This window comes from Phoenix dactylifera, chromosome 8, assembly GCF_009389715.1.
Source record: "Phoenix dactylifera cultivar Barhee BC4 chromosome 8, palm_55x_up_171113_PBpolish2nd_filt_p, whole genome shotgun sequence".
NCBI lineage: Eukaryota > Viridiplantae > Streptophyta > Magnoliopsida > Arecales > Arecaceae > Phoenix > Phoenix dactylifera.
The window spans coordinates 16808122-16826883 of NC_052399.1; the positions used below are offsets into that span (position 1 = coordinate 16808122).

The 18762-nt window shown below is 35.9% G+C and overlaps 1 protein-coding gene across 1 annotated transcript; it reads right to left on the reverse strand.

Moving 5' to 3' along the window:
* Positions 1 to 1739: 1739 nt before the first annotated feature.
* Positions 1740 to 3638, reverse strand: LOC103702543 (protein SPEAR3). Its single transcript, XM_026802735.2, has 5 exons — positions 3350 to 3638; positions 3107 to 3202; positions 2615 to 2682; positions 2418 to 2493; positions 1740 to 2296 (listed from the first exon to the last, which is right to left on the reverse strand). Exons 1-5 carry the CDS (start codon positions 3554 to 3556, stop codon positions 2180 to 2182), a joined length of 564 nt encoding a protein of 187 aa, XP_026658536.2. The 5' UTR covers positions 3557 to 3638; the 3' UTR covers positions 1740 to 2179.
* Positions 3639 to 18762: the final 15124 nt, after the last annotated feature.

Here is an 18762-nt window from a genome sequence, read left to right on the forward strand (position 1 = left end):
TCTATAAGATTTCAGGATTTCTACGTATGAGTTGGCAAACATTATTATCTTAAAATAATGCAGATTCTGAAATCTAAAATGAGTCCTATGCGATGATTCTGAGATTTCTCACTATCTTAACATCATCAAGAAGGTAGTACAGTTTAGTGGAGGCCTTGAACAAATTTCACCTTTATCAAGATTGGAAGAGTATATGGGAGAGGTTTACTGATAGTTATTGAAGGGTCAACACCATAAAGAAAACATAAAAAAAATATGTGTATGCATGCGCGTGTGCGCGTGCGCGCGCGCGCGTGTGAGAGAGAGACAGTGTGTGAGTTTCTTTGGAGAGGTTGATGTAATATATTTGTTGTGGGAATAAAGGGTCTCGGACTTAGTCCCATATCGACTGAATAGCGAAAAGATCTGTGCCTTAAATGGAGGGCTCGATTATCCTTTCCTCAGGAGGTGCCTTTTAAAGGATAAAACCATGAGGGGAGTAAGCTGCCCATGACACGCGTCGCGCGATACGTACGCACTTCCCCAAAGTGGACAATACTTTCTGTGGGGACGCAGTCTTCTTTTCCTGTTCTAGTTCGATGGGGGCTAAGGTCTGAGGTCGGGGTTCCCCGACCTCAACAATGGCGCGCCAGATAGGGGCCCTTGACCTCAGTACAGACCTTTCCGCTGAGGGGGCTGATATTGTGGGAATAAAGGTTTCAGATATAGTCCCACATCGACTGAATAACGAAAAGGTCTGTGCATTAAATGGAGGGCTTGATTACCCTTCCCTCAGGAGGCGCCTTTTAAAGGGCAAAACCGTGAGGGGAGTAAGCTGCCTACGACACGCGTCACGCGATACGTACGCACTTCCCCAAAGCGGACAATACCTTCTGTGGGGATGCAGTTTTCTTTTCCTCTTCCAGTTCGGTGGGGGCCAAGGTCTGAGGTCGGGGGAACCCCGACCTCAACAATATTCTAAAAGCGGTATGCAAGCAACATTCCAGCCTTGCTGTTGTCAATGCAAACTTTTCTTGTAGGAGTCACAATGTTCGAGCTAGCTGGGAGGGAAGCCCTAATGTGCATGAGTTCTTTGTATTCTTCACCAAGCCCAAAAAATAACTTGGAGAATTTGATCGTTTTCCATTTCATGCAAACATATATTCCATGTAGTCCTACAAAACTTAAGAACTATCGAGCTCCTTGTAACAAAATAATGCACAATCGAAAACAAACCTCTGCAACATTATCCATCATCGTCATCCAAACCTAGCTTTAATCAAGCTCCTTACCTATTTGCCCACCTTTTCCCCCGCAATTCAGCAATCATTGAACTGTTAACGAAAGGATACAAGTCTGTTCCTTCATTCATGGTGGTTTGCTCGTAAAGAGTCAACTACCATATGATCGTACTTCCCAGCTCACATTATTGAAGAAGATTTTTCTCCCAGCAGAAATTGTTTCCTTTGATCTTATACGATAATGCATATTAAATTGAACCCAATATCCTTCTGCCTCTCTTCATAAGGGTTATGTCCGTGGGAGAAAAAATGAAATTTTCTATATAGACAACATTTTTTTTCCCGAATGAAAGATGGTTTCTCGTCATCAATTCTCTAAGAGAATAAATAAGCATTTAAGCATACTAAAGCGTGTTCGGAAGAACAACTCCTCCAACAAACAGTGAAACAGCGAGTACTGAAATGCACAAATAAAAGGTTAGGAAAGACAGACAAGCTTCTTCTCAAGAGAACAATATATGTATGACGAGAGGCTCGGGTTCAAACTCCTTTATTATTTGGATCACTAAACAAAATGAACTTTGGCTAATTAACCTAGATTACAAGAAGAAGCATGCATCACGGACATGCTAGATTTATTTAAGAACATTTAAATGCTTAAGGAAGCTTCCAGTGCATATTTGCCAAAATGAGAGGCTAAGAAGTTATGCTGGTTGCTATTTTGAGTTCTACGTTACATGACCTGTCGGAAGACAGACTACTCACAAAATATGAGAAGCACTACTCCTTCTGTAATCGAAGAGTTGGAAGTGTAATTAATCATGAAACCTTTAATATTTTGCGAGCTCTCTCTTACATATATTCCTTCATCAGAATACCAGACTCCGAAAATTTAACACACCGCCAGTTTGATACTTACTCATGTCAAATAGGAAACAAACCCATCCGCTTGGAATCACTCATATGGACAATTTAAGCTCCAAATCTAGCTCTTGAGAGTCACCTGAATCAGAGTTCTGACAGATTGAACCCATTGAATGACATTGATCTTGTTGTATATTCTTTTGCACCGAATCCTACAAGCATAAGTTTTTAGCTACAATATCAGAGCTAGTTGATAATATAAATTTTCTAAACATAAAAATGAAAAGAAAAAAAAACAAGAGAGAGACACAGTAGGGTTCTAAATTAATAAACCTCCAATATGGTTTGCGTCAAAAGCGGTAGCGTCACAGCTGGTTTTACGAAATGATGGGGCGGCATCATGTTATTGCTGCTGGATATAAGGATATGATAGGATTCATAAAAACGTTGAAAGATGTATTCTTAATGGCAATATACTCATCGGAAACTATGCTGGGATTATAAGCAAAGAGAAAGCACTCGGTAAGTACCTAGCTGTTGCACCAGAATGGTAATCACCAAATCTAATATCTGTTATGTCACTGCCTCCAAATTTCATCTGTAATCGAATGAACTCGTATCATTAAAACAAGGAAGTGTATATGAAAGTTTCATTATGAGGCTATGGCAACGTTAGAATTTAATTTTGTTTCCTTATCATCTAGTATGCAGAATATTAAGCTTGATATGATATAGGGATTAAAGGTGATTGATGAATATGGAGAGTATAATTTATCTTATATTGAAGCAGAAAACTAGTATTCCACCTAAAGATTTAGGAGCAACATCCCTTGTCTATAGCAGTCCTGGTAGACATGAATTAAGACATGGAAACTATGACTAATTATGACATGGTAAGAAGGCTTCCCGAGCAAAAGGGTGTAAAACATGGAGGTGTCGCATGTCAGACATCCTTGGGTTGCACACACAACCTTTTAGCTTGTTCAGACCATGAATTTCTGTTGGAATCGAGTTTGACATACCATGGTGTTTGGATGAACACCGCAGAGGTAAGATGTAGTAGCAATTGAGGAAGCATGAGGAGATGATGGAGATCCCATGTGTACTCTTGCATCCTCCTGCTTGAAAAAAAAACGCAATAAAGAAATTTGCAACCATCAAGGGATATAAAAAACACAGGACTTCGATAAGAACAGCTTGTAAGTCTGGAAAATAATCATCAAATGTGACACACGCAGACGCATGGACACAGAGTAGAGAGACACCTCGCTGAGATTGGTATGAAATGGAGGATGAAGTGAGGCGCGATAGCCAGCCATCATTTGATTGTGTAATCTGATCTTCTCCAATTGAGCCACCCCAAGGCCTCTCCGCGGCAGCTTTGGCTGGTCTGAATTGCTTTTCTTTCCCCTTCTTGATGACCCTGACCTTCCATTACCCAAGCACATCTCGCCATAGAGGCTGCCGCCCATCTCCTATCCACTCGAAAAGAACGGCCTCCAAGCTGACTAGAGAGAGAGAGAGAGAGAGAGAGGAAGCCGATAAGAAGGAGACACATCCACGGCTCCTTTTTAAGGCGTTTCCTAAAAGTAATTAATGTTTCGCTGGACCGAATTTTGATGAAGATTTAGTGTGATATTCTATGATTTTCTCGTTTGTTCCATCATACATCTTTTTTGGAAAGTCACAAAAGCCATCTAGAATATCTAGATACAGAAGAAATTCATATTTATATTTACTTGGAACATATACAAATAAATATTAAATATTAAAAATATGAATATAAATATAAATAAATATCAGATAGTCAAATTTTGTGACCATAAAATCAAAGGTATCAATTATATAAAATATAAATTAAGTTTGTAATATATTTATATGATCATTGATCGCCACTAAAAGTTCATAAATGATATATAAGAATAAATAAGAGTGCAAATAATAGTTGTCTATTTATATTTATATCTGTTTCTTTAAAATATAGACATGAATATTAATCGGCATAATTTTCTTTTATAAAATAGGAGTTTACCCACCCAAATTATTATTAAAAAAAGCTTTATGTATTGTACAGATGTGTGTACTAGCCTATTGCTGAACGAAATAAGGCCAAAAGAGATGGATAGTCGGATACTCATATTGATATCTATATCCGTATAGATTTGGATACTCAAAAAAAAAAAATATTATGCAATCTACTTCCACCCGTAGAGCTGCCTTGTGTTAAAGACGGTCCAAAAATACTCAAAAGCTTAATTTACTAAGGATTCTAGGTACTAGATTCATGTCAAAAAACTAATGCCCGAATAACTTAGCAAATGGTTTATTATCAAAAAAAGATCCATCATTCTCTCACTAGTAGGGAAAAGAAATCTTAGAGAGATCCTAGCAAATATATCTGTCATCAAGACACTTAAAACGTGGGCTGAATGTATCAATATTTAGTAGTACAATGAAAGTTTCCTTGGAATCTCCACACGGCTTGTCACGTGGGGAATATTTAGGCATATCTTTTCGAGGGGTCAATACAATCTAATTCCTTTATTCATAATTGTAAGCTAGCCTGTGCATGCAAACACCAAGAATGGAAAGCCAAAAAAAAAAGGCAACTTGTAGTGGAACGACGAAGGATTGTTGCATTGGAGCAAGTTAGTCCAAGACTTACGAATCAACTTGGGCTCACGAGTCACGATAGAAATTTAATTGAGAAAACAATACAAGAAACGACAAACAAAATACTCAGCTTTAACCTGATGAACATGGTTTTGATTATTGAGCTTCAATCTGGTATATCAGCCAGGATTAGTTGAAGTTATTTCTCAATAATATTTTGATGATAACATTATACTATCTAATTAGGTTGGGTTAATCAGGAAAGCCATTGTAATATACAAGTTAATTCGTATTGGTTCTAGATCGGTGGCGTCGTCTAATCTTCAATATTTTATCAATGCTAATATGCTTTAAACCCATTTTCCTTGTAAAAAAGACGCTTAAAACCGATCCAGGTTTAATTCCATTTGACCTGGGCCAGCGAAAACTACGGGTCTGACAGAAACCCTGCCCTTTTTTTACTCCTCCTTTCTTTGAGAAAATAATCTCAATCCTAAGTCGCCCCTATAAAATAACTTCAAAAAGGTGGTGAAAGACGCCAGACGTGAGGCTTATTATTTCACCTCCCTTACGTCTCCGTTCAAGGGTCGGTTGTATCATTCTACATGCATGAAGTGCAGACCACTTGACATGATTTGGTTGTCTGTTGCTTGTTGCGAGCCAGTTGACGTTAAATAATAATAATAATAGCAATAATATTTCGGAAAAACAAATCTACTAGCCGTAATGTGAGGGACTGACAGAGCCCGGAAACCTAAAATGACCAGAAAGGTGACTTAGATTCACCGGATTGAAAGATTTGTCGTATCTGCAAAAGATCTACAAGAGATTAATTTGTCAGATTTTGTCCATATGCTGGCTACGTTACTGGGAAGGATGGTAGGATATCGATCCGTTTTCAGTCAATGGGGTGGATATTAACTTAAAGCAAGGGTAAAACTAGTGAGATTCCATTGTATTTTTTAAAAGGCACTGTGATCTAACCTCCCACCTTACCCCCAAAAACAAAGGGAAAACTGTAAGCAATGGTGAAAAAAATTGGAGAAGTTGTGAGGATCTACGTTTGTATTCTCTCAAGGAAGTCCAAATTATGCGTTTGTATTCTCTCAAGGAAGAAGAAGAGATAAGAATTAACTGCACCAAATATTTGAGAAAACATATCTCATAATTCAAATAAAGAACCTTTTCCTATTGAAGGTTGGGTGCAACTATTGTAGCCCAATTTGCTTATTCTTCATATACTGCAAGAAGCTATTTGTAAAACTCCCATTAAGGAAGCTAACTGTGATTGCATTGCCTTGATAATTTTGTGATGATAAGTTTCGATCTTGAAGACATATAGGATATACTAGACTAATATTATTTTCAGTTTTTTCTTTGTTATTCAATTTTTAATTGGTTGGTATCTAGTTTTAAGAATTTTATAGAATACACAAAAAGAAAATTAACAGGACTTGTGATATGGCTCGAATACCACAAATTTGGGTCCGCTGCAAAAAAAATATTTGACCTTTATTAATTGCCTTCTTGCTGAAGAAGGTGTTGTATTATATGAATATCAATAAAAATAAGTACCTAGGAAGAATCTTTGTTGATTTGCAATCTACAATATCGTAGCTAAGTAACAAGATGAAAGACTCAAATATTCATAAATAAAAGAAAATTATTGCTTTATGTTGAAGTTAAGGCTTCATAATATTTTAAATATGCATGATTTAAGGACAACCACCTTCTTTCCCACTTTCAAAGGGAAACATTTTGCAGAAATATTTTATTTTATCTAAGTATCCAAAACTTGCAAGCGTTAAAAAGTGATACAATTTTCAATATTGAAAATATTTAAATTATTATAACTTTTTGATTTACCAAATAGATGATTTTGATGACATGATGCACATTAAAACCTATAAAATTGCCAAATATGTATGTTTTAAGATGTGTAGATCACAATTAATGATGTCGATTTTAAAATATAATGTAATTTCACTCTCTTTTTCAACATCTAGATCTTAACCCAAGATATCATAGGTGTTATGAGAAAAGATCAAACGGTTAAGATAAATTATTGGTGCCTCCTTCAATAGCTAATTAGCTCGGGTTCTCACTACTTTTAAGACAAAGATGCCAAAACTATCGAGCTTTTTCAAATTGATATTCAGGTGATATAGATGTTACGAAAAAAAGATCAAATTTGGACCCATGCGCTTATTGCAAATCATAGCAGTCTCGATCATATGGCAACCAAAGCTATCCCAACATACCTAACTATCTATATTGACAACCATCGAATCTTCGCATATTAAAAAACACGAGAACAGATATTTTGGTAAAAATGTGTTATCTAAGCCATGTCGTGCGCAACTTTTGCACCTTTTACCATGGTTGTGCTTGATGAGTATTTACAACAAATACGCGGGCATGGGATTGTGTTATAATGTCCATACATGGTTGATATATAATATCCATCATGCAGAATACTTATGCTAGCTCGTTGGTGCACACGGTTTACCAATTAGTTTTCCTAAAAAGAATACATATAATATATATTTTTTACATGCATTTTACTCACAAATACTTATTATATAATTTTCTCTTCTAATTTTTATTGAGCACAAGTGTCCAAAAATTTGGGGATGTGGACAGGACAAATTTGATTAGGTCATATATGTACATTATCAAATATCGAGATCCGCACTCAAACCAACCCAACCACGCGAATGTGGTGTTTGATGTAAATTTAACCAACTCTTTATTTCTTAAGTCAGGCACAATCCAAATTAGCTTAAGTCAAGTCAAGCCAAGTTGCATCGCGAATGATGAATATAATTATCAAGCCACCAACATATATTATACAACTCATTTAAATGACAACATGTAATCGTATGCTTTGGGCAACTAAGTATCGAGTTTTGCATTAGCTTGGATTAGACCAGTTGGGTTGCACAAGTTGTAAACCCTAGACCAACTAAACTAGCAAAAATTGGGTTGGCATTTGGAAGCCCAAAACTTACGTTATGACATAAAATTCGATTGGGTTGGTTTAATTCCGAGTGACATATTTATGCACTTAGCACTAAAATATCACTTGGGAGTTCTGACTATTATTTGGACTGAGTTTCAAATATTGATATGATGATGACGACCGAGGTGGTAGCAATAGTAGTGGAGACAATGAAGATAGTGGCTAGTAACTGTGGGATGCTAGTGATGTAGCGGCAGCATGCAAATGATGGCGGTGGCAATAGTGATGATGGGGGCACAGACAACATGGTGCAGCGGTGGAGCCGGTGTCGGAGACTTTAGTGGCAGGAATGGTATGGTAGATATGGTGAGAGTAACAATGGTAATTATTATGGTAGTAGTGCTAGTTGGTGGTGGTGGAGACAATGGAGATGATGGTGATGAAAACAATAGTGGTGGTGGAGATAATGGCCATGATTGTGGTAGAACAGTGATGATAAGGTGGCGATTGATGGTTGTTGTGACAAAGATGAAGACAATGACACTTATGGTTGAGTTGATGGAGGTGGAGCTGATGGTGGTTACAACGATATAAGTTTTTTATTTTTAAAAATAAAAAAATAATAAATACTGTATTAGCATGAGACATGCATTTTATCTTGACTATTCTATTTTTAAAAATAAAAAGAAGGAAAAAAAGTGATGTCAAAGAAGCTCATTGGTTACGTCATTCTGCAAGCTTTATTGGTCGAGGTGGAAGGCATCAGCAAGAGCGGCGGAGGACAAAATCCATGCAAACATCTAACACTTTATTATTTAGCTCCAGCTCATGAAAGTGTACCTACTGTGCCATGACGTAGCCCTTTACGTCAACATGCCAAGTTGCCGCTGAAACCCAACAAACGCATCTTCGCCTCTTTTTTCTTATATAAAATTTGTAAGAGCCTTCACAAGACTTGGTTTCCCCGGCTAGTCAGCATTACTCGCAACCCTAACGTTTTATTCCTTTACATATTTTAGTAATCAGCTTTTTTTTTCTTCTTCTTCTTTTTTTTTTTTTCTCTTTTTGACAATTTATACATCTAGAACCAACAAGCACTCTTATTTCCATGCACACATATAAATCTTTAGTATACTTGCTTGTTGACGATGGGATGGAATACCATATCGCTCGTGAATCATGCTAACTTTGTTTGTATCGTACATAACGGTTTGACTTGAAGGAGTTTTAGGTCTCACTCCTTGCACATTTCACCTATTTACATCCATTTGTACCTATGACTAGTTACATAAACCCATTTACAACTATTTGTACAAGTTTTATTTGCACCAAGGATATGTGTGCGTACTTGCTTACCTGTTTTCAGTTTTGTTCCTCTAACCAAACCATGTCCATTTGGTTCACCAACAACTTATCTTCGGACAGATATTTGTTAAACTTGTACACTAAAATCAAATTAAGACTAGTTCTTTTCAGGTGCTTACTTCTTCCACCGGAAGAAGTTCTATGTATAATTATTTCACATTTCTACACGTAGGATCTTTCTAGTTCCTGCCTCCCTCGTAACATTCCACTAGTTATTCTTGTCTCATTTGCTAGGGTTCATTGTATTAGGTAGCACTCCCTCCCTATGACGTATGCTCGTTTGCTGGGTAGGCTATCAAGCACAGTGCCTTCTAGAGACCAATGCAGCACCAAATTCAATCCCTAATTCTCTGTCAAAGAAAGGAACATTGAAACATAGAATGATTACATATAAAATAAGGTTGGTTTGGTTTTCATGATGAGTATAATAATAAAAATGAAGGAAAGTGGAGGTACGAAGATTTGGGAGGAAACCTAGAATATCGAATGTAGAATGTGTCTCCATGCATCCCCTTGAAAATATTGCTCTCCATGATTTAGTAGCCCCGGTTGGGAGATGATCTCGACTCAATAAACTAACCTTTCACAAACATGTGGAGCGTAAGCAATACAATGTAGGGCTTGTTTGAATACTTGTTTCTTCTTCTTCTTCCTCTTTTTGGTCCACGAGCACGTACACATGCACACCGACATTAGAACCAAAAATTAAGTAGCGCACACAATTCGATTGTTGATAAGTTATCACAATTAGACCGTAACCCGTTTATACTGACATCGATCTGTTGGTATCTGGAGAGAAGTTGTGTTCGAATTTCAAAGAGATTTCCTAAGGATTAGAGATGATTAATCTCATAAAGGAAATCTCTTTTTCTTAAGACAAATTGAAGATTGATTCCATTCATTATCTCATCCATTTAATATAATCTTTTCTTTAAAATTATTTTTTTTAAAAAAGAAGAAGGAATAGGCGAGCGCCATCATTTATCCTAATGTGCACTCGGAAGTCGGAACCTCTTTACTAAAGAGTGGGGTCCCAACTGTTAACTAAGGCTAAGAGACTCTCGCTATAAGGGGTTTGAGAAAGGTCAAATATATGCAGTTTTGCCCCCCACATTATATGGAAGGCCGTTTTCATGTTTTAAACCAACTGCCTCCAAGTTGCAATAGAGAAACCTCAGTAGTGCAACACGACTCAATCTCATGGAAAGTAACTTAAAATTAAGTCGGACTCATTTATTTTGCTTACTTTAGAAATTTTAATTATGTCCTATACAATGCTTTGTTCTATCATGATCTTTTTTAGAAGTGCTTCAGCAAATTCTTAGTTGATGATGAAAGGAAAAGAGCCTTTACGCGCTAGCTCTCAAATATCTTACAATCTGGTGAGATTGCATTTAATAATTTAGCATGGATTAAATAATAATTTAGAAGCAATTTTTGACCAAAGCTTATCAACATTTCTTCTTCGTACGTGCAATATTGCATGCACCCCATACTATAATTCGAGAAACACGCTAAAGGACGGTGGCCCTTGTAACTTATTTGGAGGTGTCGAGTTCAACGCCAAGGGTGTAAGAGATCAATAACAGATATGGGAAACTAGTGACAGAGTCCAGGATTTTGGCGATCATTTCCACCATTAAGACTGTATACAGATCTTGCTCGCGATATTCCCTTCTTGTATATATCTTGGTGGTTGTACCAAGTACTTGATATCAGATCTCGCCTTTGTCACGGTTGAGTGTTAGGTGCCAACTTTCAAGCAATCAAAAAAAAAAAAAAAACATCTCACAAGGACCAAGTGGACGGCAAAGAGAGAACCTGTAAAAGATTTTTTTTTCAAAAAAATATATTTTGGTCTCCATAGTCCTTTTTTTATTATTTTTTGCTTTCTTCGGTGCCAAATACTATGTATAGGTTCAAAATTCAAACCAAATGATGTCATTCTCCAAAGATTCTCAAAATATTGAATAAAATAACTGCAGTTGCTTTCTTACCTCCAAAAGAATGTCCCTGATCTACAGCATAGATGCTCCAACTAGCTATTTGTAGCAACTTTCAAATTCTCATATTCTCGTCAACTTAAGAATTCAAATCTATTTAAATCTAATCATAAGCACCACGATCGGCCCGTGGTTAGCTTTTATGAATTCGTGCTGCAGCGTTTTTAATCCACACACGCTATAAGCCAAGTTCACTTTGATACTATTTATAACAAATCAGGACCTCACCCAGAATAATTAGTCAGAAGGTATTCTTTAGGTTTCTTAGTTTTGTGTAAGTAACCAAAATCTTTTCGGCGAATAACCGATGTGAAACTAAACACATGTCTTTACGAGTTCTTACACTAAAAGCAAGGAAGAAAATATGACAATATATAAAAACAACACCGGATTTCACCATCGAACTGTGAAGGCAAAGGGAAGGGACACGAAATCTTTAGTCAGTATGAAATATTCTAAGTTTATGTGCAAGCATGTGATAGCCCAAGAGCATAGCAATTTGATGAAACAATTCCTATGGATACTGCCATTAATTAGAAAAAGGACTGATAACCAACCACATAGTTCATGTTCACATATTGGGATGCCACAAAATCAACAACTCCTGGTTGTTTGTCAAATGGCGTTGAATGGAGATACATCCCACACTCCTGCTTTAAGGTTCCATAGAATTACTATGTGTTGATTGGTTGAGAGCTAATTAAGGCTGTCTATTTTCAATCTGTGGTCAATCAACCTATCTTTGTTTTTTAGCTTGATGACAAGAGAAACCAAACTATATATATATATATATATATATATATATATATATATATATATATATATATATATATATATATATATATATATATATATATATATATATATTAGGGGTTCCTTCTTCCAAGGTAATTGACCTATCGAATCATTTCCATTTCCGAGGCTTGAGACTAGGTTGTCATTATCCTCCGAATGGGATTTTTCTAATGCTTCCATGGGAGACAAAATCTCGCATAGAAAACGGCACCTTTCTGGCTTGAGATGCAGTTCTGAGAAAATTAGCTTGCCGGAATATTTTATGGGTGTAGCTACCATCAAATTAAGAAGCTTCGCTGGCTTAAAAGCTTGTTGTGATTGCACCTTTCATGCTATTTGAGTGTTCTTTCCTCTTTCCAATTTTTGATGTTTCCTGTGGAAAATTATTGAGAAAATGAATGAATGAATGAGTGCATCAAAAACGTTATCACTCGGCTAGTCATGGCTCATGAACGTGAGAAATATCACCAAATTTCAGAAAGCATTTAATATAGACCATGACGCTCGATCAACTTTTTTTCTTGGTCAAGACATCCTATCACATAATCTCGCAATTATTGGTGTTGTTATACGATGATCAAGAAGTCCACCTATTGTGGTGACAGATAAAGGACATTAATTACGTTGTGAAATTACTACAATACTACAGCATCAGCAGTCTTCCACCATTAAAAGTTCTTTAGCATGGTCAAGATCATCCCATGATAAATTTAACAGCAACCAAGTCAGGTTTCTTTTCTTCGGCACAAGTTTTCTCAAACAGCCTTCATCATTACATCAAACCTAATTAAGCTGCAAAACCCAGCAACAAGAGGATATTAAGAGCTCGTTTGGTTCGCGGAAAGTATTTTCCCTCCTAGGAATATGATTCCTGCAAAGCAGATTCCTAGAAAAAGGATGCCTAGGAAAGTACTTTTGGCATGTTTGGTTGACCATGGGAAAGTGACAAATTTCCAAAGTGCTTATGTTTGGTTGATCATCCACTTTCCTGAGAAAGTTATATATAATTCCTATTATACCCTTAATAAAAATTAGGTCTTTAATGCCTCTTTAATGCTTCTTTAATGCTGAATGATTTTTTTAGAAAAAAATAAAAATAGAGTGATTTCCGCCTCATGGAAAAGTAACTTTCCCATATTTCTCATGGGAAAGACTTTCCCATGAAATGTGGAAATCATATTCCCATGGGAATACAACTTTTCCTTCTCTCTTCTTTGAAAACTCCAACCAAACAAGAGGCATCTCATTACTTTCCTGTTGACCACACTTTCTCTCCTTCTTTTTCCGCGAACCAAACGAGCCCTAAGAGGCATCAACATACACATCACAAGGAATGGTGCCACCAAATGCTATTGAGAAATATTGAATGAAAAGGGAGCCCATGCTTCGCCACACCATTAAGTTATACATTCATATTTAGAAAAAAAATGGAAAATGAAGTTCAAATGTATGATCAGTTCGAGAATGATCGATGACTGCAAACTCCTAAGATGATGTCACATGAAAACTCCCTTGCAATTCTGCAAGGCTGTTCTCTTTATGTTCTCTTTATGATGGCATGAGCTTAGATTCAGACCAGGGGATCTCACTCTTACCTAAGGATGCAAATGGGCCGAGCCATGGGTCAACTCTTGCACTGTTTGGGCTGGGTCTCCAACCTAGACCCATCGATGTTTATTTAATATTTTTAATTAAGATTTTTTTTATGAATATCCTTCCAAATATCAAATTTTACATGAATATCTTTCCAAAATTAATTTTTGCATATATGCCATTGTAAAACACTTGTTTTTCTATTTTATCCTTTTTTTATTTTTATTTTTGCATATGTACCCACGCCATCCAAAATCGTTAAAAAATTAATGATTTCAAATTAAAATGACTAAAATACCCTTAATGGGTGGATGTGCAAAAAGAAATATTTATAAGACGATCACGATGGGGGACAAAAAAGTAGATTTAAAATTTTATTTTATTTTTAATTAAAATAAATATGGTTTTTTATTAATGGTATTAAAAGAATCGTTATATTATGGCATTTATGCAAAAACAGTATTTTATAAAGGTACAGAAATAAATATAAATTTATAGAATGTATTCACGCAAATTTGAATTTTTTAAAAAATATTCATGCAAAAATATCATAGGTTTCTTTCCAACTTTAACCAAAGAGAAGCATAGAACGGGCATCTTGTAAGCATAAAAGATACATCAAGAAAGAAAATCACCTAGTGAGATGCCCATCAACCAAGCTTTTAGATAACTCCTCCATCTAATTTTTGAGGAAACGATCAGGCAAAGGAGCCTGATCACTTTCAGCTGGTCCACCTATTGGTGTTGTTATACGATAATCAAGAAGTCCACCTATTGTGGTGACTGATAAAGGACATTAGGTTGTGAAATTACTACAATACTACAGCATCAGCAGTCTTCCACCATTAAAAATTCTTTAGCATGGTCAAGATCATCCCATGATAAATTTAACAGCAACCAAGTCAGGTTTCTTTTCTTCGGCACAAGTGTTCTCAAACAGCCTTCATCATTACATCAAACCTAATTAAGCTCCAAAACTCAGCAACAAGAGGATATTGAGAGGCATCAACATACACATCACCAGGAATGGTGCCACCAAGTGCTATTGAGAAATATTGAATGAAAAGGGAGCCCATGCTTCGCCACACCATTAAGATATACATTCATATCTTAAAAAAAGCTGAAAATGAAGTTCAAATGTATGATCAGTTCGAGAATGATCGATGACTGCAAACTCCTAAGATGATGTCACATGAAAACTCCCTTGCAATGCTACAAGGCTGTTCTCTTTATGATGGCATGAGCTTAGATTCAGAACGGGGACCTCATTCTCGCCTAAGGATGCAAATGGGCCAGGCCATAGGTCAACTCTTGCACTACTTGGGCTGAGTCTCCAACCCAAGCCCAATATTGACGTTTATTTAATATTTTTAATTAAGATTTTTTTATAAATATCCTCTTAAATATCGAATTTTATATGAATATCGTTCCAAAATTAATTTTTGCATATATACCATCGTAAAATACTTGTTTTGCTATTTTATCCTTTTTTTATTTTTATTTTTGCATATGTACCCATGTCATCTAACGATGTTAAAAAATTAACGATTTCAAATTAAAATGACTAAAATATGATGTGCAAACAAAATATTTATAAGGTAATCACGATGGGGGACAAAAAAGTAATTTTAAAATTTCAATTTATTTTTAATTAAAATAAATATGATTTTTATAAATGGTGTTAAAATTGTTATATTAGGGGCATTTATGCAAAAGCAGTGTTTTATAAGGGTACAGAAATAAATATAAATTTTAAGAAAGTATTCACGCAAATTTAAATTTTTAAAAGAGGATTCATGCAAAAATATCATAGTTTTCTTTACAACTTTAATCAATGAGAACTATAGAACTGGCATCTCGAAAGCGCAAAAAATAAATCAAGAAAGAAAATCACCTAGTGAGATGCCCATCAACCAAGCTTTTAGATAACTCGTCCATCTAATTTTTGAGGAAATGATCAGGCAAAGAAGCCTGATCACTTTCAGCTGGTCCATCAAATTAGCAATTATATGTTGCATACATGAAGCCATATAACTATTATAAAAATCAGGGATATCGTGTATATTAGATTTTGATTTCCACATAACAAGAACAAGATTAAATAAAAATCCAGAAATAAGAAATGTGACATTATGAAACCTGGAAAAGTAAGTAATTTGACCAAGTCTCGTCTGCACTCATTATCATTTATCACTGATGCACTTCCTTCCTTGAATAATTATTACATATCAGCAGAATAAAATCATTCATGGGAATTAGCAATTAACATATTGACAAGTTTGGTAATTTTAATTAACAAGCTTAGTAGGAACATTTGACAAAGTTATCCATAGCATGGATCCAGTGTGCTTAGCCTCATGTATCACCATCCAATTTGTAATACCATTTGCCTCTCTATAAACATATACAACTCCAAAAGATTGCAGAGCTACTCTCAATTTCCAGCAATCCTGTTGAAACAAATGAGAACTAATCTCAAAAGGTACGAACTCAGTTAACTATCCAACAACTGCCGACGAATTATCTTTAGGAATAATTTGAGTTGCCTTGAGAATTCTGATAGCATACCTATGCAATATGAAGCTCTACCATAGGAACTGCGGTATCAACCAATCTAACTCCACCTGCCGCAACCAAATCTTCACTAGTGCTTCTTGTAACAAAACTACCTCCATCCGGTTACCTCCATTCAGAATATTACCATCAAAATTAACCTTGAGAAAACTAGAGGATGGTGGCTCCCAAGTAAGGTAAATCCTCCAAGAACTTTCTAAAAAAGATTAGTTTTTAGTGTGATTCAAAAAATAAATTTATGATAATTTTGTTAGTGTTATTAGAAAGGTTGGAGTTTTTATGCCGGGGAACTTTATAAGAAAGGTTGAAGAAAGAGTTATATAACACCTAAATTTTGAAGAACTTATCTAGTGTGTAACAATTTAGCACCTTATATAAAAAGAGTAGCCAAAAAGTATTATTTAAGTTCTTTGGACTTATATAAGTACTCAAGAGTATCTAGTGTATAATCAATGCAGGACTAAATATATGTCTGTATGGTTCTCATGTAAGCTCTGGCATTCTTGCCAGATTAAGGGTCCAAATCCAATCACAAATACTACAAGTAGCCCATGGTCAGTTCTAATAGATCTACATTGCATTATTTTCTAGATCACATAAGCCATAGGCCGAGTCTGCTCTGATACCACCTGTAACAACTAAGGATTTCATCCAAAAGGACTAGCTGAAAGATATTATTTGAGTTTATTGGTCTTCTATAAATACTTAGGATATACCCAGTGCATAGTCGGTATGAGACTAAACAAATACCTGCATGATCTACACAATGCGATTCAAGAACTTCTTTAGTGTGTTAACTAGATCTTGAACAATTTATAAACCAAAGTTAAAACTTGAAAATCAATAATTTTTTTGTCCACAAAAAGTGAATATAACAAAGATCTTTCTTGTTTTTTTAATTGCATAAGATGTAAAAAGTTGATGCACATGTAAAAAGCTAAGAATAAATAAAATTAGGATTTTTAGCAAAAATATTAACAAATGATTGAAATTGATTTTCCCTTTAATCTTTGCAGAACATGTTCCCAAAACTTAGGGTTTCTTGAAACATAAGATAGTTTAACAAATAATTTAGCAAAATATTATTAAAAAAATGCCAGTACCTGCATTTCTCATAGCCCAACTTAAACACTTCCTAGATTTTGCAAAATTTAGATTTTGATAATACCAAATTGCTTCTAGAGGCCCAATTAGTAACTGCAAAACCAAAAAACTTCCCTCTTTGAAAAATGAAGCAAAGATCTTCAAATGAGTCTGGCGGGCCTAACTATGCAGTTCTAGGAAAAAAAAGTTACGAAATCATCCGGTTTTGGCTGGACTTTGCTAATGTTAACCAAGCTCAGCAACTGATGGTTCCAATTAAAAGATTTTGGCCGAACGTACATCAATAGAATTTCCTGATTTGGCACAACAAGACACCCCAAAACTAGGGTCTAGGGTTTATTTACCGTGGTCGTTCTTTCATTAGCTTGCAATATGTGTGCTTTTTATGTGGGAAAGGAGAATTGAGCACTTTGGAACCCAACATCTATATACGGCAACTCTTTATGCTCCCTTGTGAGCATCCAAAAAGAATTTTCTATGACTTTTGTCTGAATTGCTAAAATTTAGTCAGCAATTTAATTGTAGATATGGAGGGTCGGAGGATAGAAATAAATGCAGATGCATTGTTAGAACGGAAAAGTGACTGCGTCCCAGCGTAAGGTATTATCTGCATAGGTACTAGCCCCTTGGGCGCGTCGTGGGCTACCCTCATGGTTTTGTCCTTTAAAAGGCGCCTTAGCGATAGAGAGTGCTGGAGCAGCTCAGCTAGAGCATCGGTATTGTTCGCCTTGCGAGGGAAGGGGTGACCCCTCGTTATAAGGCATAATCCTTTCCGCTACTCTTACAATGTGGGACTAAAGTTCCGGGTCCCCCATCCGCCCCCAATACTACTCCTCCAGCGGAAAGGATTCTTGCGAAGGAGTTTCAGTAGGGCCCTTCCTCTAGGGCCATCTATTAGAGCAGAAAAGTGTCCTCTAGGGCCATCTATTAGAGCGGAAAAGTGACTGCGTCCCAGTGCAAGGTATTGTCCGTGCCTTAGCGATAGAGAGTGCTAAAACAACTCAACTAGAGCATGAGTATTGTCCGCTTTGGGGGTCCGCATAGGTATTAGCCCCTCACGGCTTTGTCCCTCTCTTAGGAGGGCGCCTTGCGAGGGAAGGGGTGACCCCTCCTTATAAAACACAATACTTTCCGCTACTCTTCCAATGTGGGACTAAAGTTCCGGATCTCCCATTCGCCCCCCAACATGCATATCAAATAACTAAGAGGGAAGGATAATAATGCACATATTATTATCTTTATAATTGATTCAAAAAAACTTCATTAGTTAAATCTCTTCCAATTTAGATATGTAAGAGTAAGAAATGGGGGATAACCATCCAAATACTTTTCTATGCACAGGAAGTTTAGGAAAAAGATATTAGTCGATATAGAAATACAATTTTTTTAATCTTTAGTAATAAAATTGGCAGTTGCATAGCATGTGTATAGCGATTATTCGATGCTAGTGTAAGGGCTTATTCTTTTTTTTTTTTAAAGAGCTGTCTACAGTATTAAATTAATTTTTTTTGCTAAAACCAATATTAAAAAAAATATAACACTCAATTCAAGTCATACATGTTGCTGTTACGAGTATATCAAAAAAAAACTTTTACTGGTACTTAACACTAAAATATAGAATTATATTAAGACTGTATTTTGTATGGATTATAACTTTTGGAGAGATATC